At 40.0% G+C, this 27,874-nt stretch overlaps 1 protein-coding gene across 1 annotated transcript; it reads left to right on the forward strand.

Annotated features, from left to right (window-relative positions):
• Positions 1 to 87: 87 nt before the first annotated feature.
• Positions 88 to 27,874, forward strand: MTNR1B (melatonin receptor 1B). Its single transcript, XM_071733608.1, has 2 exons — positions 88 to 415; positions 26,868 to 27,874. Exons 1-2 carry the CDS (start codon positions 196 to 198, stop codon positions 27,734 to 27,736), a joined length of 1,089 nt encoding a protein of 362 aa, XP_071589709.1. The 5' UTR covers positions 88 to 195; the 3' UTR covers positions 27,737 to 27,874.

Below are 27,874 nucleotides of genomic sequence, written 5' to 3' on the forward strand. Positions count from 1 at the left end.
CCGCCCCCGGCCCCGCCCCGGCAGCTCCGTGAGGGGAGCGGGAGGGGCAGCGCGCGCGGCGCGGCCGTTAAAAGCCTTCCCGCTCCGTCGCGCGGGCACTCAGCGGGGCCGCCGCGCCGGGACCGGGATAGGGGTGGGGATAAGGCTGGGGCAGGGGCAGCGTCTGGAGCGCAGCGCTGGGTCTGGGTGTCAGCGATGCTGGAGAATGGCTCTCTGAGGAATTGCTGCGATCCGGGCGGGCGAGGCCGCTTCGGCTTGGCGGAGAGGGAGGCGGCGGCGGCGGCGGGTGTCCCGCGGCCCGCCTGGGTGGTGACGGTGCTCTCCAGCGTCCTGATCTTCACCACGGTGGTGGACATCCTGGGCAACCTGCTGGTCATCGCCTCCGTCTTGAGGAACCGCAAGCTGAGGAACTCAGGTAAGGACATGAGTCCCGGGCACCCAGACCGCCCAGAGCCCCGCGGGCACACCGCTCCCCTTACCCTGCTCCCCCTCACTCGTCTGCGTGAGGAGACCAAGATTCTTGTGGAGTCTGGGCGGGCCACCTGCTGAGGGGCAGGGGACCCGAAAGTCCCGCTCTACCGGCACTTAACGTGCGCAGGGTCCCCAAGCGCTCTGTCCCCTGGCGCATCACCCTAGCACAGCCCCTGCGCGCCCGGCCCTGACCCTGGCTCTAATGAGGCATCGTGTAGTCTCTATGGAGCTACCGATAAAGGGAATCGGTGCCACCTGATTAAATATCGGAGACAAAGAGCGTGACCAAAGAGGTCGGAGGAAGAGAGAAAGAACTTTAAAAACTTGTTTAAGAGCAGTTCCGAAGATGAGGTGCTGTGCGTGTGTGAGAAAGTGGCTCAGCGCACGCCTCGGAGTCTTCATCGGAGTTCACAGTAGTTTATCATGAAATCCTCGTCTTGTCCCCTCAGCGAATAGCCTTCAAGCCAAAAGCAACAAATAAAGCGGAGTGTTTATTTTTCTATGAAATCGTGTCTGTGGTTTTTCTTTGTGTGTGCTAAAATGTGGCTCTGCGTGTTTTATTTGCTAAAATTATTTGCCCTTGTCTTAGCCTTACCGGTATAGTTACATATGTCTCAAAGTAAAAAACTCTGGAGTTGGCAGCAACTTTTTAGATTTGCCTCCCTCCGGCCAGCTTCTTACCTGATTGACACATGTCCCGCTCCATGCGGATTCTCTCTCTTCCCCCCACCCTGCCGCTGTCTCTTGCTGGGTGACCTGATGCGCAGGGTTCAGTTGATGCGCAGGGTTCGGCTGATGCGCAGAGCTGGGCTGCTACTCGGATACCGGCAGTCCGGCTGCCTGTTGGTTGTTGGTGTTACCCCCGAAGCAGTCGTGCATCTACTAAAAGTTCTCGTAGCACTAAGCAGTTCCCGAAGCTGCTCGCTTCTTCATGTCTGCGATGACATCGTTTCGCGATGCGCACGCAGGTCGGGGTTCCAAAACTTTGCTGAGAGCTGAGGCAAAGCAGGCGGTCAGCATCCCCCGCGCCCTCGGAGCCAGCGGACCCGGTATGGGACTGGTCCAGCTTCGCAACAGAGTGCTTCATCACCGGACTACTTCACCGAGAGGAAGGAGGGAGACCTGCTGATTTGCTTCTCCCGAGGGGCTTGTTTGGTTTTGTTTGGATTTGGTGGGGTTTATTTCGTTTGTTGGTTTTGTTTATTTAAATGGGTGTCCCTGCCCCAAGGCGTGTTGCACGTGCAGCGACAAGTGCTCCTGCTGGCAGGCTCTCGTTTTAATTAAATGATGCTTAGGAACAGCAGTTTATAGAGACATGAGGCTTAATGTACCTAATCAGTACACATCTAACTGCACGCGAGGGTTGCTGTCGGGTCCCGTTTACGTGGGGCTGAGCCATCACACCCCAGACTGAAGGATGTCTGTGGATTGGGTGAGCAAGAGAAGAAGGGGAGGGAGCTACTCAGGACACCAGAGCCGTGCCGAGGTTGGTGAAGTCTTGCCTGAGGCCGAGCCGGGGAAAGGGGCATCCCTGGCAGAGGCAGTGCCGGGAGCCGGAGGCGGCCGAGGCGTGCGGAGCTGAGCGCAGAGCCGCGGCGGGGAAAGGACCCCCACGGCCTGTCCCGGGAGTCACTGCTCCCATCGGCACCGGGGGACGGCTCTTTCCGCAGGGATTCTCCCCTCTGCTCCGTGATCGTGCGAGTGTGTGTGTGTGTGAGTGTGTGTGAACGGTTAGGGAACAGGCTCTCTGCAGAGCGCTGCCGGCCAGAGGCATCAACCCCCGGCCGAGGCGGGGGAAGAGGGGAGGGGCTCTCTTCTGAACTGCATCCTTCCTTCGAACTAGAGCAGAAGAGAGTTTGTACTGAAAGACAGTGATGCCTGGAAGAACAAATTTCAAAGTACTGACCAAAATACTCTGTGGAGTCCTAAGACTGTTGAAATAAGATGTAGTCTCCTTCTGTAATTCAATACTTACTAACGGATCTCCTAGGCTCATCCTTAATGTGATGTCACTAATCTTGTCCCAAGATCTCATCTTTGATAAGTACCATGAAGAATAGCAGGGAATTCCTTCTGCATAATACTCATAAAGTTCAATACCTTTTAAATTGCCAGTTATTACTTTTCTGCCAAGTCGAGATGGCTCGAGGTGGAGCTGAGCAAACATAGTTTTGTAAATGTCCACAGAGGTCTTTCAAGAGAAAAATTCTTAAGGAAAGAGCAGAGTGGAAAAGGGCTGCAAAGAGCTGTGTGTGGGCTGATGGAGGGAATGGCTAAGAGCCCTTAGCCTCGTAAGCAAGAAAAAAGGACAAGCAGGAGTACTTATATGTTTTCCTTTCTGAGCAAACTAGAAAATATATATTCGTACTTGCTAGGGGAGCTGTTGTGGTAGAAAGAGAAATGATGAAAAATGGTATGAAAGGAGTTAGGGTTGCAGTAATGCATGTCAGAGAGACGTAAGATGAAGCCAGTGCAACAGTTGTGACAGGAGATGAGGTCTGAATGAGCTAAGAAAAAAGAAAGAGCTATAGCACCATGAACACTCAATCCTCTTTGAAGAAGCTATTGAGAGATTTTCTTGTATGGGGAACCAATTTTGGGACTTCAAATAAGCACAGATGCACATGAGGCTGAGAAATAAATTAAACAGCTTTGTCCAGTTCTCTGTTATAAACTGGAATCTTCCCTTCAGAATGCAAAACAGGACTTTAGCTTATTTACAGGATTTATCAAGACTGTTCTGTCCTAGGCTTTATAGAGAAATCTGATAATCGCAAACAACATAATTATGCATCACTCTCCTTAAAATTAAATTGAAATAAAAAGCAAATTTATTTTAGTGCTATTGTGTAATACAAGGCTCAAGAATGGAGTGAAATAAAATGACCCATTAGCCTTATGTTGGTAAGTATTATGCTCAGTGGGAGAGAAATAGAGAATGGGTGGGATTGGTGCTTTTAGAGATTGCTCATTCACTCCTTAAACAGTGGGAATTTTGCCAGCCTTACAACAGAAAGATTGTTTCATAGCATACAGAAGCCCACGTTTAAATTTGGTTTTGGAGGGGGAGGGGAATATCTGCGATGGCTCTTCCAAGTAATACATAACATAATTGGTATGAATCAATATTCTTGTCTTACATAACTGCACCCAGTCCTTCTGTGAAAGGCTGAGCAAATTCTGATTTAATTTACAAAAATTAATGCTATTACCATTTCTAATTTAGAAGGGGAGTAACTTTGTCCAACATGCTACAAAATTAAATAAAACTTTATATGTGGATATAATAAAATGAATTAGCCTGTCTTTCAGTTTGAAATGTCAAATTTGTACTGAATTTTCAGAAGTGACTATTGGTTATGCATGTCTTCATTTAAGCATGCTCAGTTGAAAGCAGCTTTCAAAGTGCTAAACTTTTGAAGTGCTGACATGTACAGGTGCTCAACAACACTGCTGGATAGTCAAGTGTTCTGGAGGTCCATCAAGTCAGTTAAAACCACTATACTTTCAAAAGAATTTCAGGATGCATTTGTATAGCAATACCTATATAAAATCACCAAGAGGTGAGAATTAAGCACATTAAATCGGTATCATTTCAAAGTGCAGTGAGAATTTGGGACCCTTTGACTTTTGGTAGAAGGCCTAATATTAACCTTGATGCACTGCCAAAGAATACATTAACAGACAGGGGTATTTTTAGTGTATTGTGTCAACCCTCTTCACTGTTTCCACTATTTTTCTTTCTATATATAACAGCTAACACAGCACTATGAGACCTTTATTTCCATTTGCATGGCAAAATACAAATGAAATCAAATTTCATGTTTTTATTCTATCTGTAAGAACATAGGTGTATTTGCATGTTTACTTCTCTCTGATATATGTGTGTCTAGGGATGGACAATATTTCTCATATGCACATTTGTACAAAATAAAACATTTCTGCACATAGAATTTTATTTTTGATACTAATCTATCTACTAAATAAACACATTTGCAAATATAACCAAGTGTTATACTCTCTTTCTGTACTATTTCCCTTTCCAAAGCCTTCACTCCACATCTGTAATGTAGCTGGGGGTATGTTTTCTCTGTAGTTATAAGCTGCTTTCAGCTATTCTTCATCTCTTCAGTTATCTCTCTTTTATTTCTCCCCATTATTATTCCTGTCCACTGGGGCAGAAGACATTCATGGGGTGGAATTCATGTCTTAGAAGACCACCTGTTTTTGAACTTTTTCCTTGAGCTCTTTTATAATTAATGTAGAAAAAATTAAAACATGTTTAGGGCATAGATAAATCTAACTTATTTTTTACATTTACATTCAGATGACATGATTAAGCCCATAAAAATATTTATTTCTATCCACTAAAAAAAAAGACAACCAAGAGGGACAATGTCAATGTAGTCACCTACATTTAGGTGATAAAAAGTCAACATACTACGTCAGAAGTCATCAAGTAATTCTTATAGTAACTTGTCAAGTTCCATCCTTAATCTTGCACATTTTCCTCCTCTTTACCTCCTTTCCTCCAAGAAATGATATTGATCCAAATAACTCTGACATTAAAAAAAAATATATTTCTCGATATAACCAAAATGTTCAGTATGCTTCCTGGGTCCTGGATCTGCTTGGTGAAATTGTCTTTTAACATTAGCAGTGATGTGGACAAGAATATATTTTGATGAGAAAATGTGAGATCCCACTCATGTGGTTTCAGCTTTTGTACTCCTTACTTCTTGAACCTGGATCCCTGAACTTATTACCCCTGAGACTGTGTGCATTTGGTTTTCATGTTCAGCATCTCTGGTAGTAAAGCTGCTCAAAATGAAGAAATTTATGGGAATATGAGTTCAACATTCACAAAAGTTCATTGAATCTAACGCTTAGAATAAAGCCCTCCTATCTCTGTGTAATAATGCTACAGTTCAAACATTTTTGTAACTTTATGTATATTCCTTTTTAGTGGATATTTTTATTTATAGAGCTATAATTGTCATTTAACTTGGATGGATCATTACCTGGTAAGGATTTTTGTGCCATCTCAACCTTTGTTTTCCCATGGTAAACAAACCAAATGCTTTTAGTTTCCTCTAATTAACCAGGTTCTTCATTTCAATAATTCTTCTAGGCCTTTCAGTTCACCTATCCCAGCTGAATTAATCAGTCTCAAACAAGAGAAAACTGAACTGTTCACAGTATTGCAGGTGAAATGCCATTAATATCTTCAAGAAAATAATATTAACATTCTATTCTGTTCTGTCCTTCCTGAATAGAAAAAATGGACCTGGTATGCCTTGGAGCCACATTTTCATTTTATGTGATGGCATTATATAGATGGTTCTTCTTGTAGCAGTCACTTGCTAATGCAGGTCTTATTTTTCATTTGTCTTTTCAGTCTACATGAATATTTTTCTTTCAGTACCTGCCCTCATACCTCATGCTGGTACAGTCTGTCCACTTTCTGCTCTTTTAGTCCTCAAGGAAAAAAGGATCTTGACGTTTCCCTGTACCAATATGGGCTCTCAACTTTGTATTATCACAAAATTTCATTAGTTCTCTTTGTGTTTTGTGACATAATACTTCTGAATCAGACAAAATTAGTTCAATGTAGTCTATTTCCCTCTGGTCCAAAAGTTTTCTTTCATGACATCCAGGCAGTGGTACCAATAGACAGTGTGTGATACCCTGGCATATGTGCTTCCAAGCCTACATCAGCTTAGAGCAAGCTCTCAGGTACAGAAAGTCCAAGCCAAGCTTCTATTAAATAAAGATGATCCCATTAGTTGGGACAGCGACTTTGTGTAAATTCACATTGAATTTTATTCCATTTGTCTTTACCTGCATTTTTAATTTTCCTTTCTCTCCCAATTTGTTCCTGCATCTTTGCCTACAAACAAAATGAGATTAGGAAGCCCAACGATTTCTTGATCCAGTCTTCCTTTGCAGTTAATTTTTCACTTCAATACAAGTGCCATGTTACCTCACAGTCTGTGGTAGACAGATGGATTTTTCAGAGGTAGAAACACTGTTTTAGATTTCTCATTACTCCATGACTTATGGCTGGGACCACTCATGCTTTTGCAGCAGTTGTGACAGCACCATGGCAAGGGAGGAGGAACTGGGTAGTTAAGTCTTAGAGCACTGCAGGTGTGGGAAAGTGATGGCAAAACTGTTCTTTGGGGTGCATGTGGGTGCCAAGCTCTGTGCCTGAGAGAAATCAGCACTCCCCTACTAGGAGTGAAAACCAGAGAATACATTTTACTGGTTCCACATGTAGCTCAGTCCTCTTTCAGAATCCACGACACCACCTCTGAGATAAGAGATGTTAAAAAATTCCTATCATCAAATACATTCAACCTCTGACTTTTTTGCTTTATTGTAGATACATTTATTCCTCACCTACCAACCTGACTTGTTTTCAAGCCCACCAGTATTATTCTTGCTAAAAACTGTGGTAAAACTTTCTTCAGCTCAGCAGCCATTTTAAGTTGATTTTCAGATTCTTCCCCTCATCCCACTCCCTTGGTAATTCCTCTTTCCTTTTTCCTTTTGTTAATGTGATGAAAGGCCATTTTATTAACTTTAGAATTCTTTGCAAAGATGATTAAGTTCAAATTTTTGACAGTTTCCATTTTATTCATTTTTGTTCTTTCTAGCAGTTTTATTTGGTGGACATATCTTTTTCTATTCCTTTTCACCTCATTTCTTGCCCCTGATATCCTTGTTGAGCCAATTTTTTTATCCAGCTAGATCTGGTACTATTTTTAAGATTTCTTCCCTCTCTTGGATGCCAGTCCCAGAGAATATTTTTGTATCTTTAATATGAAGAAATGCGAAGCTTCTACCACATTCAAGTCCTTCCCTAACCTCCTCAATACAGTTGACTTCCCTTTCCTAATTAGCTTCTTTTATTTATCAAAATGTGCATGACCGCTTCTTAATTATGTCTTTTTTGTTTATTCTTCCATTTAATTTCAACAAAATAATCTCATCTGCTTTCAATGCAACCTTATTTTCTATGACAGGCTCTTCAAGGATGTTTTTGTTCTTTATCAAAACAAAGGCTGGGAAATGTTTGCAAATAGACTCTGCACTGAAGAAATCTACTGGGTGTATGTCCAGAGCTCATCAGCCATTACTATGTTTATTATTTGCTTTCCATATGAGGAGCTGCAGCATACCATGTTGTTTCCATTAGTATTTCCCTACTAAAACAGAGGTGATTTCACCCTATCACAGATTTCTTGCACATTGTCTTAACAACTCTTTCCCAATGTAATTTTGCTTTTACCAGGATATCATCCTCTCTTTTATTTTTAGCTTTTGGTTTTTTTCTTTTTTTTTTTCCCTTTATGAAGACTATGTACCTTTCAGTTAATATTTTTCTTCTTGGATCATTGATGCAATTCCATCCTAATAAAATTATTCCATGAGGTTTAATTTTAATTTCTTACTGTTTTTGGATCTGCTATTTTGTTGCACATGCTCCTGGCATTTTTTACTGATTGTATTGCTTTTTTTTATTATCACCCCAGTCCAACTTCTTGGGCTGTGAGTTCCTGGTTTTATATTTGTTGCCACCACCTTCCTGAAGCCAAAGTTCCCCCTGTCCCGAGTGTTAAATGAAGAAACTGTGTGATTCTTTCTTCCCATCTCTCAATTTCAAGTTCTTTCTCTTCATTCTGCCAGTGTAGATTGCAAGCTGGTATCCCATATGCTTAGGTGTAGCCTGTCTATGAAGATATGAAACTCTCAAGAGAGAACCTCCAAATGATCAATCCTCCAAGTCTTTCTAAATCACTTCTAGAATTACTCAGTCATGTGCCCATGACTCATCTCATACTTCTAATTACATTTCTGCTCTCTTCTTGAAGAGGAAACAGAATAATTTCATCACCAATTTCATCCTCTTTGCTGTGAGATTTGGTTCAAACAGTAAGCAGATGAAAAATAAATAAAAATAATAATCTCAACATTGTTAATCTCTTCTTGATTCTAAAATTAGAAGAGCAAAAATGAAACAGTAATGTTTATTTGCAAAATAGGAAAATTACTTTAATGAAGAAAGTATCCTTCACAAAAGGAAGCACACCTTACAAGTAAATTTGGAAAAAGTGAAAATCTAAGAATGTTTTACATGAGAAGAAATCTAAAGAATTCAGAATTTTACAATATGTTGCAAGTAGAAAGTTTATAAGGAAATTATTGACCTAAGGGGATTTAAAGAAGCATTTAGGAATACTGAAATACCATAAAGGAGAAAAATAACTTCTGTATCAGCTTGCATCACAGGGAATCCCAAAGAGACCCACACTTTCCTCAAAAGCAATAGTAGACAGCTTTGTATGATACTGTATAGAAATTAATAGATAGATTTAGAGAAGATAGACCAGAATAATCTTGTTTGATTGTTTGTTTGTTTTTTTGTCACCTAGAGCATCATGAAACAAGACCAAGGACATGTTCAGCATAACCTAGAGATGAAGAATATTAAAATGGAAGTCACTTTCTCAAACTCTAAGTAAAAAGTAGAAGTCAGGTATTCGGTAAATAAATTTAAAAATAGTAACTATTCTGTGAGTATTCTTAGTGTTCCAAGTCATAATGGTTAATGCCTCCAAAAAGTGGAGAAAGTATGAAATGTGCAGATGTAAACCAAATTCTAGCAGCTAAGAATTAGGGTAAAATGTAATCTGAGGCAGGCTGTTCTACAGCTATAGGATACTTTGTATCGTCCTTTGAAGCACCTGGCAATACCATATTGGATGATAGCTCTACATTATAATCTTCTTTTATCCTTTGGAGAAAATGATCTATTTATTGATAAGTAAATAGTCAGTGTATCATGAAGATCATCCAAAAGACACTTTTATTTTAGCATATAATATTAAATTCCAGTCCATTTTGTAAATGAAGCTATTGCTGGGGTTATCTCTAAGGAAAATAGAATGATATGCATTTAGTTGAACTGGAGAAATATAAGGGTTTTTTTGAATATGTAATGGAAGAACCTGAGGATATATTTATACTGTGTATTTTGTTTGGCACAAGTGCACCCTCCCCATGTTCTCAGCAAAAGAAAAATCAAAGGATGGTGTTAGAGTGGTGCTTTGCGTGCAACACCATACTCAGGCTCCTCATAAGTCCAAGTCTAAAAAAGTCACACAGCTTTTTTTTTTTTTTTTAACGTAGAGTAAAAATAAGTTTCCTTTCATCTCTCTGAAATAACCAACGCAAATATGATCTCAGATACAGGAAACCAAAAGCAGGTCTTGGCTGCTGTAGTATGGCAATTCCAATGTGTCTTAGCAGCACTCATTGTGCTGCCATCTCTTTCCTGGACTCTGCACTGGTATTTCCTTTTCAAGCCTCACTGAGTGCATGAGGCAGGACCTCTCTGCAGTCGAGCTCTTTTTTGGATGGATCAGCAGGAACAATTCAAGGATTCATGGTGCTCTTTGACCCCATCAGTCAGAGCTCAGGGACCAAATTTACATAGAGAGGGCCAGGACAGCTTTTCAAAAACTACTTTTTTCAGCTATTCTTAGCAGATATGTATTCACCAAGTGATTTGAACCATTCTATTTGGAATGTGACAGGAAACTACATTCATTACATTAAGTCAGTGATAAGATGTTCTCTGCCTCTAGGACCTATTCCAGTTCAGATCTGCTCTGAGTACTTGTGTCTTCAGGTATGCTCCAGATTTTAGCTTCTTAGAAGTTATTCTTTAGAAGTACATATTCATACCTTGGCACAGACTGTCTTCTTCTCAAGGCTACATAAGCAAAGAGCTCTGTTATCCTAAGCTGATAAAACATTTTTTTTTCCTTTGCAGAAAGGAGGAAACACCATGGTAATTTACTTTTTCCTAAAAATCAATCTGAGTGTTTTTCTGGTTTTTAAAGTCCACCTTGATATGGTCATGAAACAGATTTCCTGACAGTGAAAGCTAAGAGAAATATGTCTAAATCAATTAGGGTGCAACTCCATTGTCCTCCTCAACAACAGTAGCTGCTTTGGAATTTTTGGTTTCCATTTTCCCTCAAAATTTGTAAGGACTGAACTGTATCAGAGAGTCTATATTCTCCTGACATTTCAGCTGTATGTGGGGCAGTCAGATCTTGACACAACAACAGATAACAACTGCTTAAACACTTTTATCAAGTGGTTAAGATCTTATTTGCTGGGGTTCTTTTTAAATTATTAATTATAGATATATTTGATTACACTTTAATAAATGCTGCTAAAATTACATCTAAAGAAAAAACACAACCCTGCTTACAAAGTTTTTAATTTTTCAGCTACTTTTTATGGAATTGGCTCATTTTAATTATTTAAATACCTATATGAAGTTTATCATAGTTTTACATGACACTTTCACAAGCATTGTCATCTTCCTGCTATGGAAAAACATCTGTTTATCTATTGGTTTAGGTTGCCATATCTGCACAAGGGTGAAAATTGTTGTCAGAAAATATCAATACAGCCACTGGAGCTTGCAGTCTGACTGACATCAGCAATATCTGCCTAATACATCAGCCTTGTAAATATAATTATGTAAACTAATTATAAGTTCAGAGCTAGCATCTCAGGGTAAAATGTATCACTTCAAAAAAGCCAAGCACCTATAAAATATCTTCATGTTTCTGAGATTTGCTCAAATCCTGCCAGTGTCCTCTTGTACCAAAGCCAGTGCAATTCTTCCTATTACCTCAGTATACACTGCATTTAATTTGAGTTCAAACAGGGGAAAGGACCTTAATTCAGACCACTATCACCTATTGATACATCTAATCAGTCTAGGTATTTTTATATACTTATAAATACAGATATATTTACATTAATTTATATTAATTACTTACTGAATATTATCTGCATATTTTTGTTGTTGGTTTCTTTTTAGTGTGCCTATCCTAGCTGCTCATGGTTTGCAGATCCTGCCATTGGTGAAGTTCATTAACATTGTAGTCTTTAGGACTTTTTAAAGATGTTCCTAGAAGTAGACAACTCTATTCAGCTTTTCTACTGACAAGTAAAAAGATGGTATATTTAAACATGCTGCTTCACTTCAAGACAAGTAAAGATATGCAGGTGGCATAGTCACTGTGTGCCAACTGGGACATATCTCATCCTTCCTTCCTGTGAACTACAACTTATGGTTCTTAAGACTCTTGGGAATCTACATTGAAGGGAGTAAGCATTTCAGCAAACTCATCTGAAATCAAGCATTATTGGCTGGAAGCCACAGGGTGTAATCATTGGACCATTACAAAGGAAAATTTTCACAGAACACCTTATCTGGATTTTCCATCATCTTTCAGACAAACCTTCTGGTCAGCAAACTCAAGACAGCATGCAATTTTAACACACCTTTTTACTTTCTTCCCTGTTGTCCTTTAAAAATTGAGGGTCATCCTTTGTAGCCTCTCAGATAGTAGATAATAATACTATTTTCTGAAAAGCACCCATCAAACTCCTTTTGATGTGGTAAACTACAGTAACTGCTACTGCACTGCTCTGAAGTGAAGCTGCTTGTTGCTGAGGGCATCTTTTATGTACCCAAGAGCTGCAAGCTGTCCCAGTGTGTCAAAAAGCAAGTAGGTGGGAAAGGAGACCGACCTGGCTAAAGAGGTATCTTGGGATGGACCTCAAGAACAAAAGGAGAGTCCATGACCTTTGGAGGAGGGGGCAGGTTTCTCATGAAATCCAAACAGATGCAGAGAAACTATGCAGGGAGAAAATTAGGAGAGTCAGAGTACAGTTGGAGCTCAACTGAGCTACAGCTGTTAGGGATAATAAAAAATGTTTCTATAAATCCATTAACAACAAAAGGAGGATTAGGGAAAATCTCCATCCTTTATTGGATGCAGAGGGAAACACAGTAACAAAGGAGGAGGAAAAGCCTGAGGTGCTCAACGCCTACTTTGCCTCAGTCTTTAGCAGTGGAATTAAGTGTTCCCTGGAGCTCAGCCTGGTGAGCTAGGAGAAAGGGAGGGGATGGAGAATGAGGACATCACAATTAGAGAGGAAGTGGTCAGTGAACTGCTACACCACTTGGACACACACAAATCTATGTGGTCAGATGTGTTACACCCAAGGGTGTTGAGAGAGTTAGTAGACATGCTTGCCAAGACACTTTCCATTATTTACTTGAAATCCTGGATAATTGGGGACGTCCCAATGGACTGGAGGGTAGCAAATGTAACTCCCATCCACAAGAAAGGCAGAAAGGTGGATCCAGGAAACTACAGACCTACCAGTCTGACCTTAGTAGCAGGGAAGGTCATGGAGTAGATCATCTTGAGTACCATCACCAGTCATATAAAGGACAACCAAAGGATCAGGCCCAGTCAGCATGGACTTATGAAAGGCAGGTCCTGCCTGATGAATCTGGTCTCCTATGACAAGATGACCTAGCTATTGGATGAGGGAAATCTGTGGATATTGTCTATCTAGACTTTCAGAAAGTATTTGACACTATTCCCCACACAGTTCTTGTGGAAAAGCTCACTGCTCATGGCCTGGATGAGCATATGAGCTGTTGGATCAAGCACTAGCAGGGTGGAAGGGCCCAAAGAGTGGTGATCAGTAGAATTAAATCCAGCTGGTGGCAGGTCACAAGTGGCATTCCTCAGGGCTCAGTGTTGAGACCATTTCTGTTTAACATCTTTATTGATGATCTTGATAAGGGCACAGAGTGTAGCATCAGCAAGTTTGCAGATGACACCAAGTTAGGCAGGAATGTTGATCTGAAGATAGGGAGGCTCTGCAGAGACTTAGATAGCCTGGGTTGATGGGCCAAAGTCAACAGTATGAACTTCAACAAGGGTAAGTCCCAGGTCCTGCACCTGGGCCACAACAACCCCATGCAATGCTACAGGCTTCAGAAAGTGTGGCTGGAAAGCTGCCAGGCACCAAAGGACTTGGGGGTTCTAATTGACAAGTGGCTGAATATCAGCCAGCAGTGTGCCTGGGGGACTAAGGAAGCCAATGGCATCTTGGCTTGTATTAGAAATAGTGTGGCCACCAGAAGTAGGGAGGTGATTGTCCCCCTGTACTCAGCACTGTGAGGCCACACTTTGGGTGTTGTGTTCAGTTTTGGGCACCTCAATATAAGAGAGATGTGGAGGTGCTGGAGCAAGTGGAGAGGAGGGAAACAAAGTTGGTGAAGGGCCTGGAGAATAAATGTTAGGAAGAATAATTGAGGGATCTTCCTAGTTTGAGGAAGAAGAAGCTGAGGGTAGACTTCATCACTCTATAATTACCTGAAAGGAATTGTAGAAGGGTCAGTGCTGGTTTCCTCTCATGGGTAATTAGCTATAGAACAAGAGGGAATGGCTTCAAGCTGCAACAGGGTAGGTTTAGACTGGACATCAGGAAAAAAATTTTTGCAGGAAGAGTGGTCAGACACTGGGATAGACTGGCCAGGATGGTGGTTGAGTCACCATCCTTGGATGTGTTACAGGGTCATTTAGATGTGGTGTTGGGGGATATGGTTTAGGGGAGAACTTTGTACAGTAGGTTGGACTCTGAGCCCACAGGTCTTTTCCAACATGAAAGATTCTATGGTTCTATAGAGAAATGCAGATATCTCTATAGAGATACCCAGAAAGAGTCAGCACACCATTACTTCTGCTTCTAGATGGAACAAAAATAACTTATTTCTTGAAGTGTTCACAATGCAAGGAACTTTCTGGGCATCAAACTGTTCACAAACAGCCCCCACTTTACATCTCTGTGAAAAAATGATTAATTCCATTACCTGCAGTGCCTGAATTTACAAAAAGCAGATATGAATCTCTTTACACAAGGAATATTTTTGAATATTCTAAGCAATGAAAGGACCTTTCCTGAAGCTTTCCTACAAAAATAACCTAGTTACACTATTGAAGCATAGCTAATTACAAGATAAAACTTTACTTTAGATGCACTGAATCAGGTAACTAACTGGTAACTACAGTTAACAACAATATTCAAATTTCCACCAAAGCTGATCATGTTCTCTCCTGAGTAAAATACTATGCTCCTCCATATCCCCAGTGCTGTATTCATGAAATGTAAATAAAAATCATCTGGAAAGGCCTGAGAAATAAGTACTCTGGAAACCATAAGACATGCAGCTATGTATTCCTTCTTCTACACCCAAACACTGACAGTACAACCAAGAGCAAAAGAGTCAGTTGAAATGCCTTCCACAACACTTCCAGAAATTTAATTTATATTTTAGTTTCAAGACAGGATTACAAGCCTGTGGGTAGCCTCAGCCTATGAGAAAATGTGACATGTTTCCAATTACTGTCTCATACTTGGTAGTTTTTGTTTGTTTTTGGAGTTTTTTTAAAGAGTAATTATATCATAACTGAAGCAAAGTTTGACTTAATTAATGGTTGCAAGACAAGCAGTCAATAAAAGTGCATGATGCTATAAGAAGGTACCACTTCTGATTCATTAATGAGGTAATGAATATTTGATGGAGTAACTAATCCTGGAAACCATTTCCAGAAACATGAAAGACAAGAAGATTATTGGTAGCAATCAGCATGGATTTACAAGTGGAAAATCATGCTTAACCAACCTGATAGTCTTCTACAGTCACAGACATGATTAGCTTGGTGGATGAGGAGAAAGTATTCAATGTTGTTTACCTTGACTTTAAAGCTTGTGATAGTGTCTCCTACAACATCTTCATAGACTGCTAAATAGGGATTAAAGAAGTGGACAGTGAGGTAGATTGAAAATGGGCTGAGTGACTGGGCCTGGGAGGTTACAAGTAGTGGTGCTAAGTCCAGTAGAAGGGCAAGACACTAGTGGTGAGCCTCATAGTTCAGTACTGGGACCTGTACTGTTTAGCTACTTCATTGCTGACCTGGATGATGTGGCAGAGTGCACCCTCAGCAATACAAAAAAAGTGCTGCCATTCAGAAGGACCAGGACAGGCTAGAGAAATGGACTGATAAGAACGTCATGAAGGTTGCCACAACAAAGGGAAATGTGTGTGCTTTACCTGCAGAGAAATAACCCCATACACCAATATATGCTGGTGGACACCCAGCAGGAAGGCAGTTTGGCAGAAAAGAAACTGGGATCCCTGGTGGACAACAAGCTGATCATGAGCCAGAAATGCACCCCTACTGCAATAAAGCAAGAACATCTGATCTGCTTATGGAGAGTAAAAAACCCAAAGTGAAGCACATGACCTTCAAACACAGTATTGTAACGTAATATGTACAAAAGTGATTTCCATTTGAGCCTGATTTAATAAAAATTCATAGAATCATAGAACTGGCTGGGTTGGAAGGGACCTCAGAGATCATCAAGTCCAACCCTTGATCTGCTACCACTGCAGTTACCAGACCATGGCACTGAGTGCCACATCCAGTCTCTTTTTAAATATCTCCAGGGATGGAGAATCCACCACTTCCCGGGGCAGCCCATTCCAGAGTTTGATCACCCTCTCAGTAAAGAAATTCTTTCTAATGTCCAACCTAAACCTCCCCTGGCACAACTTGAGACCGTGCCCTCCTGTCTTGCTGAGGGTTGCCTGAGGAAAGAGACCAACCCCCACTTGGCTACAACCTCCTTTCAGGGAGTTGTAGAGAGTGATGAGGTCTCCCCTGAGCCTCCTCTTCTCCAGGCTGAACAGCCCCAGCTCCCTCAGCCTCTCCTCATAGGATCTGTGCTCGAGTCCCTTCACCAGCCTGGTTGCCCTCCTTTGGACCTGCTCCAGGACCTCGATATCCTTCCTGAACTGAGGGGCCCAGAACTGGACACAGTACTCGAGGTGTGGCCTCACCAGTGCTGAGTACAGGGGCAGAATCACTTCCTTGGACCTGCTGGCCACGCTCTTCCTGATACAGGCCAGCATGCCCTTGGCCTTCTTGGCTACCTGGGCACACTGCTGGCTCATGTTCAGCTTCCTGTCAATCCAGACTCCCAGGTCCCTCTCTGTCTGGCTGCTCTCCAATTTTCTATAAGGTGAAACTTGAAGCACAGGCTCAGCTCACGCCTGAGCAAGCCAGCAGGGAGATTACCTGCTTCTAGGAGCACCGCGCTAACCTGATTGGGCCACTGGAGCTTTGTCTCAGCACCTCACTAACTTGGTTGCGCTACTGGAGCTCATCACCAGCAGGGTGAGGCTCAAACCCACGGCCTCAGCATTGCTCGGGGTTGTCTGTTTAAATATCGCACGCTACCCGGCTGTGCCACTCGAGCCTCACCCTTACATTGGTTTGTCCCATTTTGAAGATTTGCTTACCTACTAAGGGAGCCCAACTTGTGGGTATGGCTTGGTACTTCAGGCAGACAGAAGTCACCTACTAGAATCCTGTTCACCAGATTACTTACTTAGGTTCCACCTGGGACTGCCACAGTCAGTCTGAATGGGTGAGTGCAATGCAGAGTGCTGATCACATTAGCATGTGCAAAAGGATTATACATTCTGCAACCTGGACAAGCAGAACCTGGTATTTGTATATCTAGACAGGAAGTTACATTCTGGCTATGCTAAAGTCAGTGAGAATTGGTTTCCAAAAATATTTTTGTGCTAGGATCTTATGCCTCTTCATTCTTTCTCACCACACTCTGCTATTTAGTAGGTCAAGTAGAGCTCTTATCTATTGCAAAATTAACATACTTTTCCCCCATTCCATACTGAAAACAGTAATTTCTGTATATATATCTGCTCCTTAGTAGAACAGGCCACCCAGAGAGGCTATGGAGTCTCCATGGTTGGAGGTGATCAAAACCTGACTGGACATGGCCCTGAACCACCTGCTGTAACTTATGCCTCTTTGAACAGGAAGGTCGGACTACATGGTTTCCAGAGATCCATTCCAACATAAATGATTTTGTGGTTATAAGCCCATTCCTATCTGCATTCATTTAACTTTCTCACCAATACCATGACTGACAGGCTTAGCCTGAACAGAAGTCTCATTTAGAAATTTTGCAAGGCTTTCAGGAAAGACCTGAATTTAGGAAATTATCATCACACACTTCGTTTAGAATTGAAACACAAACCAGCCAATGCTTTAGAAGAAAAGCATTTTATTTACTCCCCTATTTACATACTGTTTACAAATCTAGGAGTATCATTATAAGATGAATCATGTCAGTGTACTTTGTTTTAAGACCTTGTTTCCAAAAGAAGCAGATGGCACAGACTGACAACAGCTTCTGAAGACATTCATCTCCCTGTTCATGTACAGTATTGAGGCCTTCTAAAAGCTCAAAATAAAAAGGGTAAGACTTTCTCTCACTGAAAGGTTGTTGTGGACATTTTCATCAAGCATAATCTATTTTCTTCCTTGACAAAGTAGGAAACAAAAAAAGAAAAAAAAAAATATCATACTGAAGGGACTCCAGAGGCTTTTAGAAGCTCTGGCAACTCGTCAACCTAAGTGCTCTTCATATTAGATATATTTCAATATCCTATATTTACTGCAGGGTATCAGATCCCATTTTTTTATCATTCCAAGAATGTCTTGGGATCCCCCACTGTGTCTGAGAGTTGAACACAGGAACCCCTGCAAGTGCTTTGCATGTATTTGTTTCTGGTTGTGTAGCTGCCACATGCTGCAAGTCCTTCATCTGGAGGCCACAGAGCAGTTGGGTAAAAATCACTGTGGAAATTACCACTCAGATCTCTTCATTTCTTCAAAAGGAGACCCCAGCATTTGTCCTGGTCAAAATGCTCTGTTCTGTTTAAACGGGTTTACAAGGCAAAGCTCCATGATGCACCTTATCAGAGCTAACCAAATCTCTTGGCTAACTGGTGCTGAGTATATCCCATAGTCTGCAATAGTCTTAATTTTTTTCACTTAATATATATCTGCTGTTTATGTTTAATATCTTCTGTAATATCATTAGCCTTATATTTCAAAGTAGAATTATTCTGTGTTCTAGGGTTTGTTATGTATTTGTTGAGCTTGTTTGTAGTTTTTAGTTGTTTTTTAGTTTGTTAGGTTTTTTTAATTCAGCTGAATAGTGAATATTAAAAAACCCACAAACAAAAAATCCTAACCACAAACCACCCAGGTCAACAAGAAAAACCCAGTTTTTGTTTGCACAAAGTTATTTTCATTCTTCAATTTCCTGTCATACTTTCTAAAAGAAGGTAAGAGATAAATTATTCTAAAGACCTGAACATCATTTTGTTGCTGTAAGAGAGGAAAAAACCCAACATAATTTGCTTTGACATAAATTTAGGCTAACAACAGTAGCAAAGATGAAGGTAATAGAAGGTAATAGTGGAGGTAATAGAAGATGACCTAGTCTTTCATACAATAGAAATCAATATCTGCCAGGACATAATAAAGTTTTGTGCAGAGTTTTTAGCAGCGAAATGCTCTTACTTGGTTTGGTTCCACACTCCAGTCTTTTTTTATAGTAGATATGAAACCAGTTTTAGTTGTATGGGGCTTTTTATTTTCTTTATTTTTTTATCAAAATAACACCCTACAAAGTGCTACATATTTCACTTCTGTTCTGTGAAATGTAATATAGTGTTGAGACTGAAAAAAAAATATTAACAATAATAGATTGCCTCACTATTTATAGAATCTGTCTAGATTGCACCTGTTGTGTTTTACACCTTTTCATATTAGCCCCTTCATCAGCAGACAACGAATTTTGATACCTGCAGTTGTTCATGTAGGTTTCCTATTCCTCCTTTGTTGAAGCAATCAACAGCTGTGATCACCTCAAGTGGAGAAATTTAAGCTGATACATACTGACAGAGAAAGGAAACACAAGTTCTTTAATGTATTAATGAAAAAAGAGACTATTTTTGTTGTTATTCACTGACCGTGCTCAGCAACTGGAGATTTTGAAGATGCCCTGTTACTGGTACCCACAGCAGGAAGCATTCTGTGTAGATGTCTTGGCTTCATTCCCTACATGAGAAGCAATAGTCCTCTCAGCAGAGATGCTCTCTCAGCACCAACAGGAGCCTTTTGCCTTCCTAGACTATCCTGAAGGCAAGATTCAAGGGATCTTTGTCGCAAACCTGCTGCAGGATGCAGCTCAGTTGCAGGTAGCCAGACATGTAGAGCAAAGTAATTGCCCCTCAAGTATTTTGTCCCACAAAACCAAGATAGTTGTGTAGAGGAGTGACAAGCAAGGACTTGAATGAGAGAATCTCACTGTATCACTCAGATCTGTACAACAGGAGAGCCCAGTTGAGAGCTGTGCTTCTGAACGGTGTCACTGAAGCCTGCCATCCATGTCATAGAAGTGGTTGTAATGGTTCAGCCCAAGGGCATAACTAGCTTCTTCTTCTATCTTCAGCTGTAGACACAAGCAAACACATCCAGAGGAAAAAAAAAAAAACAAACCAAACCAAACCAAACCAAACCAAACAAACAAAACAAAAAAAAAAAAAAAAAAAAAAAAGGAGAGAAACCCTATATGATACTTTTGTATTCTGTCAACTTGTGATTCCTCCCATCTCAGAGAATTTCCTGAACCTAGCATGTTATGTCTGTTTAGTAACCTTCAAGTACTTTTCCATCCTCCTCTTGAATACAGAATGTTTGCATTGGCAAGATCAGTTAAGGAGTTCCACAGGCTTATTACCTATCACAGCAAACACCCCCTTGAATGTGACTTGCTTCACCACCATGTAGCTCTTCAGCTGGCTCCATCCCTCAGCACCAGAATGCCTTTGTGGTGTCATTTTGGAGCAGGGAGCAGGACAGGCTCTGTCATTCTTTTCTGAGTGTGCCTAACAGAATCATAGAGGTGATCCTATCTCCTAGAGAAAAGCAAAGTTCATGACCCTAGAGTGCTCTTTGAAATCTGTGTCTTGGGACAGTCCCTGCACCTGTTTTTATCATTTTCCCACCTGTTAAATAACGAGAAAGGTTGTTTGGAGTTTTTTGCTTTGAAATGTACTGAGGAAGAGAATGGTATTGTATCAGTGATAACCTATGTGTTCTGGTTCTAGGGTGAAATTCTTGAACATAACCTAGAAAGAGAAAAGCAGGCTAACCCCAGAAGAGCAGCAGGGCCGGTGAGTCGGGCACTCTTTTGGGACTATGGGAGACATAGGCTCAAGTCCTTCTTCAAATAAAGGGTCTTCTACCATGGAAGTGTCCTAACCACTAGGCAATAGTAAATTCGAGCCTGTCTTGTCTCTTTTGCTTCCCCTTTTCTCTCTGAAAACATCCAGTGCCAGGAAAGTTTCTGGAATCATAGAAAGCATCAATCGTCAAGAAAAGTATACCCTTTAGACAAGCTATCTGGCTTCTGCTCTGGAAGAACACACTCTTCCCTTTACCTTTTGCTGTGCTGGAGGGGCAATACATTGTCTCTGCTGTGGCTTGTGCACCAGGTGGCAATAAAGAGTCACCACTGTCCCTACTCACATGAGAGGAAGTCACCGGTGAGCAAAATTATACAAATAATTGTTGCAAATCTCAAACCTTTAAAATTTTTTAACAGCCTCATATTATAAATTATTTTTTTTTGCACCTAAAATCTATTATGAAACTTAGAGCACTGAACTCATACCAATTGCAGTGCTTCCACAGGAGAAGAAGCCTGAGCACCCAGGAGACCCTGACCCTTTGCTCACTGCGTGACATTCATACCTAACTATTAACTAAGCATGTCAAAATCATGAGCTCAGAACCATATTAATCAATAGTGTCACTTAGGTGCCCCTTTTCAGCAAGACTGTGTTGACACCTAAAATCTATACCTTGTCAGCCTAAAATTCAGCTCTTGCAAATGTAGCTTCCAATGCGGAGTTGGAGATGCAGGGCCAAGAACACAGCTCTGTCCCAGTCCAGAAGACTGGTAGTCACTAAGCCACAATCTCAAACTCCCTTATTTATGCTGAGCTTCCAGTTCTGTGAATCCTGTATTTTTGCCTTGCAGGACAGCTTGAAAAAAAGGAGTATACAGAGCATTTCCCACTAAACTGTCCCACAGTGGGGGGTTTGCATTGTTTTATCTTAAAATGAGAAAGTGTCTCTTTCATCTTCTATGTAACAGTACAGTGCTTTATCCAGAAAGTACATGAGTAAGGCTTAAACCTATTCTGTCTGGATTCCAGACTTTACTATGAAAAAAAAGGTGTTTAACTTTCAGGGTGTCTAGGCCTGAATTTCTTCAGAACAGAAAGCTCTCCCAAAGCCTTTGGGTAGCTGCACAATGAAAGGATAATTGTCACTTATATTCCCCTTCTGCTCTGTGTATAGCAATCCCAGTGACAGTATTTTCCTTCTGCATATCATAGGATAATTCTACTCACCAAATACTTCAAACAGCTTCAGGGAACATAGATTTCCTAAAAAGAAATAACCTGAATGTTCCATAGATCTAAGACCAGCCTTGATACACTTTGTATAGTAAATTTTTTGCTGGAGACTCTAAGATTCTATGGATATAGCGAACATAAACCACCTGTTCCTTTCCAGCATCCATGTCTGCAGTATATCCCACTAATACCTGAAATCATGAAACATAACTACAAAGGATCTTGTCACCATTTTAAACTATTGTATTCAAAGAACAAAAACATATGTGGTACATATTTGGAGCATTATGTTAAACCTTCTTCAAGTTACACGCTCTTGAACAATTTACTAGACTAACATGTCTCAGGAAGTTGAAGATAACCCCAGGTCTTGGCTTGTACTGTCACAAGTAATTCAAATATCAGTGTGTGAAAGCCTTCATTCTCTGCTGCACCTGCTGCAAGTGTTCTCTCCTGGCTTCATTCCCATTCCCACAATGAAGAGCAAATGTTAAGAAGAACCCTGACAACAAAGCCTGGCATAAGCTGCAGGAATTACAGGAATTGAAATCAAGTGGAAAATATGTTAGGTCAGAAAATGCAGGCATCACCGACAGCATCGAGAGCCAGCAATAAAACATCCAGAACTTTCACTTACATGTCACCACCTGGACATTTTGTAGAAGTCTGGACTCTGAAAACATAGCCTTCTATCTTCTCATGTAACTCCTAAAACATGCTAAAAACTATCTGAAATTGTGGGAAAACAAATGAGCAGAAGAAATAGTAAGTATCCATGTGTACCTGGAGATGCATACAGTGAAGAAGTCTCCAGGAGTGGGACTGGCTACACAGTTCCAACACAGAAATCATCTCTTTTGCCAAAATCCTGAACTCTGAACTGTAAAACAACTCAGACCTTGCTCAGGTTTGCACTCAGGCTGGTGCTTAGAAGAATCTGTGCTGCAATAGTTTGGCTGAGCAAATTGGTCCTTAGTTTCAGTTTCAGGGTTAGTCTTACACAACCAGGAGCAGACACATGGACACATGAAGTCCATTTCATACCAGTTTGCTGTTTGTTGAGTTTGCTCTTGTTTTATCTGGTTCAGACCTTGACTCACTCTAATAAGGATTCACTAGGCATGGTTCTCAAAAGATGACATTGCACAACAAATTTCAAGAGAATACCATATCAGAACTGCGTAGTTTCTATTACTAATTACTAATTATAGACAAAGGGAGATTAATGAGGGACAGGCTGAAGGATTGATTGCTTTCTTCAAGTTGTTATATATGCCTCTTCAATGTCCCTGATGGTCTAGACTCAAACAATAGATCTAATAAGCCTCTTGCTGTAGTGAATCCTGGCTAATGGTCTTTGGGATTAATGGACTGAAATTTCTTTTTGTCTGAAGGTTCAGTTTGCTCATTTGAAGGTTCTAGGAACTATGAAAGAAATTCAGGCTTTGATTTTTGTTCTTTTACATTGAAATATAATTAAAGTACCCAGGTTTTTTTTTTTTCACTGTTGTTACTCTTGTTATATGGATCAAGTGCTTGTATCAGATCAAGGTTACCTTTGTTAGAGAGAGGTGATGAGGTAACAGCTGGGGAACAATATTATATTCAAGAGGCATATCATTTGCAGAAATTGGAATTATGATCAAGACTGTTAAATTATTTTATTTTAATGACTTACAGGAAAGAATTAAAAGTTTAGAATCACCATGTGTATTGGGTGAATATTTTAAAAACTAGAGCAAAGCAGCATTTTATATGCCTAACGTTTGTATAAGATTAATTTACAGAGTGGATGACACCATGCATCCTTGAAGTGACTAAAAGGCTCTCTAGAAACTGAGCCCAGATTCTATCTTTCTTCACCAACCAAAACAAGAGAGCCATTGGAAGTCTCCTTATTTTAAATTTATTTTCAGTACAGAGGCTGCAGGAATGGGGCAGAGGGAAAAAAGGGAACTGGTGAGTGAGCTAGCACTGAAGATATACCCAGTGTGGATGGACAGACAGACAGACTGTTTAACTTCTGGATGATGTCTGTTAATGTAAACTCCAGAGAGGGATAATTGGATAAATTTAATAGAATAATAGGACTCTTGCTTACTTCATTAAATTCAAGGTCTTGATCCTCTTCCTTTAGTACAGATAAGTACCTACAGGTAGTTTTTAGAGTGATATAATAGAAAAACTCCATTCTATCTTTCTCAGCCAGTATAAAAGGTTATTTCATTATGAACAGAATAATGATTATTAGAGGAGCTTTCAAGCCTGAAGTCTAAACAAAGAGCTGTCTCACTCACATTCCAACTAAGACATAATATAGTAAGAAATATGCAAGAGTATTTCTGAGTTTTCCCTTGAGGTTAGGACATGGAAATGCAGGAACAAAATAATTATCCTGAGTCACCAATCCTTGATATTTAAGAAAGTCTTCCAATACTTTATAGTCATACACATTGACTTTCTGCCTTGCCTGTCTCTACTCTTTACATTTGTTACTACACCGTGACCCAAGCTTGACAGTAGGAAAAGCAGGGACAGAGAATAATGCTGCTGTTTGCACAGCAGGCTGTGAAGAAACAATTTTCCTGTCTTGAAGCTAGGCCTTTGTATGCTAAAGAAAAAGTAACGGATGCAGAAGAGTACACAAGGAATAACATGACTCTGTATTGAGGGAAATAGATCTGAGGGTGATATCTGTGTGCGATGTTCAACAACTTGATAAACAAATGTGTAACAACCAAAACACCCTGCAATAAAAAATAGAATACTATGATATATAATTTATAATTTTAACTAGTTTGAAAGAAAAGAAATGAGAAAATCTTTTAAAAAATTCTGGTGATTGCAATTGATTCTGGTTTTGGTAGACATTAGAATTAAATTGTAAGTTCTGACATTACCAAAAAGTTTGTTCTGTGATTAAATTCCCTCAATATCAAGTCTTATCAAGACTGCAAGTGGTTGTGAAAGTTCCTTTTAACTTGTTAATTGGGGTAACAAAGCCAATATGCAGGAACACTTCTTGAAATACTGATCTAGTTCTGTTGTACCCAAAGTAAATATTAGAACTTATTTTCTTTCCTATGCAACCAACTATCAATGTTTAAAACAGTGCAGATGTGAAATGTTTAAAGTCTCTGGCTAGATATTCAGGTTTTAGTAGCTACTGCTTGTAATCAAGTGTTCTTTCCGTTCCAGTGAGCAAATGTGTTTCTTATAAATTAGTATAACATTCTGTCTGATTAAACTGAAATCCAGCAACAAAGTCCATCAGGTAAATTACGGAAATAATTACAATAATTCCAACTAGACAACATTCCTTGGTTTCTGCTTTGATACAGGGAGCAAGAAGTTACCTCTTTTGTTATGTTATGAATGTAACTATAGCCATTCCAAATGGTGTGTTTAGGTATATCAAAGAACACTTATTTTCTCCAAGCACTTAAAATACTTTTTATCTCTCAAAATGCTGATTATTTACTTTCAATGAGTTAGAAAAGTTCCTCTCTACTTTTGTAGATTGTTCAGTGCAGTAATAGAGTATTACACTTCATCCCACAGTCAGACAAAAAGAAAAAAAACCTTGGACTTCACTTTTCAGTGTGCAGTGTGAACACCGGAGCCTGTAAACAACCATAAAAGTGACAAATCACTTGAGGCCTTTATAGATATTGCACCATTTTTCTTCCATGCTGGAAAATGGTATATTATGTTTTTGACAAGTTCACTGTTAACTGTCCTTCTTCATTGCAGCTGAATTTTCAAGAAGTCCTAAATTATACAATTTTGAAATTCTCTTGCCAAAGGTACTTCACAGAAAATTTCAAAATGAGACAGAAAAAGCTGAATGTTCTCTTGATTTTAACTGAATAATTACCTGTTAGGTATAAACTGATATTGGAAGGCTGTAGAGATTAGATTAATTTTAGCACACACCTGGCCTAACTCTGTCTTTCTTCAAAATGTATTCTAAACCAAACAAATTTTTTTTTTTCTTTCCGTCTTCTGATTTCTCTATCCTCTAATGCCAGATGCAGTAATGAAAAAAGTAAGAGAAAAATTCTTGTTGCCAAAATGTAACTCTATTCTGATAAATATGCCACTTTTCTTTTGATAATCTTGTCTTGTCTTTTATCCTACTTATTTTTTGTCTAGAAAAGTCATCTCATCTTTCCTATGCTCAAAACAGGAACCAGCTGTATCTGGGCAGTACTGACAAATGTTTATTTAACTTTTTCTTACAACATCCAGTGGCAGGGTCAAAGCAAGATGTTCCAGCACGTCCTTCTTCTTACCATTAAAATGCTTTTCTCAACCTCTCACCTGAAACTTCCTTGCTGTAACCAAAATTTGTTTGTGTTCACCACAGTCACAGGAATGGATTATATCTCTCCTTCTTCATTTATTTGAAGATTGCAATCATGATCCCCTCAGCTCTTTCCCTAGCTTGTTCAATATTGTAAAACACAAATTGTAAAACTGGTAGATAAATACTTAGCTCTAGATCAGCTCTAATTAGAGTTTACTTCTTTCTTGTAATGCAAAGCTTCAAACTGAAGGAAATTCACCTTCCCTTAGTCAGTCTAGTGGGAAAATATCTACAGTATTGGTAGGCCATTCATCAGAAAATATCTATACTATAGACTATTGTGTAGCAATTCTGATATAAAACAACTATCCTTCTAGTCCCTACAGACCTATTTTTTAATAACCTTCCCTTTGATACCTGTCAAGACCACTGTACTCCAGTGACTGGTTAGAATGATAGAAAAGCCTGCCTACCTAACACATTTGGGACTTTTTTTCTTTTATATCCATCTGTGGAGTTAGCTACACTGAAACACCTCAACACTTGACTATGTAATGTCTCATTAATAATTATGGCTATTGAATATTAAGATTAAGAGGTGGGCATAGTATCATGTCTCTGTAGGAATTTCCATAGTATTCTTAATTGAATTGTTAAATTATTTCCCATACGAATCTATTGGTCCTATAAACCTGCTTCGTGCTGACATCATCAATAATTTAGCTTCTCAGGAATCCAAGATAATATACCATATTTTCTTCTTGTTCACAACTATGCTTGCTGTCATACTTACATCTATGTATTTTTCTTTTTTCCTAGGTAATGCATTTGTGGTAAGCCTGGCTTTGGCTGATCTGGTGGTGGCCTTGTATCCATACCCACTGGTGCTCTTAGCTATTTTCCACAATGGATGGACTTTGGGAGAAATGCACTGTAAAGTGAGTGGCTTTGTGATGGGACTAAGTGTAATAGGCTCCATTTTCAACATCACTGCAATTGCAATAAACCGATATTGCTACATCTGTCACAGCTTTGCCTATGACAAAGTGTACAGCTGTTGGAACACCATGCTGTATGTCTCCTTAATCTGGGTATTAACAGTAATTGCAATTGTGCCAAATTTTTTTCTTGGCTCTTTAAAATATGACCCACGTGTGTATTCATGCACTTTTGTTCAGACTGCAAGCTCCTACTATACCATAGCTGTTGTGGTCATTCACTTTGTTGTCCCTATCACCATTGTGAGCTTCTGCTACCTGAGAATTTGGGTCTTAGTGCTTCAAGTTAGAAGACGAGTCAAGTCAGAAACAAATCCCAAACTGAAGCCAAGTGACTTCAGAAACTTTCTTACCATGTTTGTGGTTTTTGTGATTTTTGCCTTTTGCTGGGCACCTCTAAACTTCATTGGACTGGCTGTAGCCATCGATCCTATGGAAATGGCACCAAAAGTTCCTGAATGGTTGTTCATTACAAGCTACTTCATGGCCTATTTCAACAGCTGCCTTAATGCAATAATATATGGACTTCTTAACCAGAATTTTCGGAATGAATATAAAAGAATTTTAATGTCTCTATGGATGCCGAGGCTTTTCTTCCAGGACACATCCAAAGGAGGAACAGATGGTCAGAAGAGCAAGCCTTCTCCTGCTTTAAACAACAATGACCAACTGAAAACTAATACCTTGTAAATGTGAAATATTTAGTGCAATGGTTTGTCATGGAGGATCCCAAGAATGTTGTAATGTTCTGGTCTTTCTTGCTTAGTTTTGGGTTCTTTCCATTTGGATAGCACATTGTAACTGGAATATTGCATTCTTGTTGAAGCA

Source organism: Heliangelus exortis, chromosome 1 (genome assembly GCF_036169615.1).
Source record: "Heliangelus exortis chromosome 1, bHelExo1.hap1, whole genome shotgun sequence".
Classification (NCBI taxonomy): domain Eukaryota; kingdom Metazoa; phylum Chordata; class Aves; order Apodiformes; family Trochilidae; genus Heliangelus; species Heliangelus exortis.

Bases quoted from the DNA above. Each gene is read 5' to 3' on its own strand.
- MTNR1B (XM_071733608.1), top strand. From the start codon at position 196: ATGCTGGAGAATGGCTCTCTGAGGAATTGCTGCGATCCGGGCGGGCGA. The intron at 416-26,867 runs GTAAGGACATGA...CTTTTTTCCTAG, and splicing joins CCGCAAGCTGAGGAACTCAG to GTAATGCATTTGTGGTAAGC.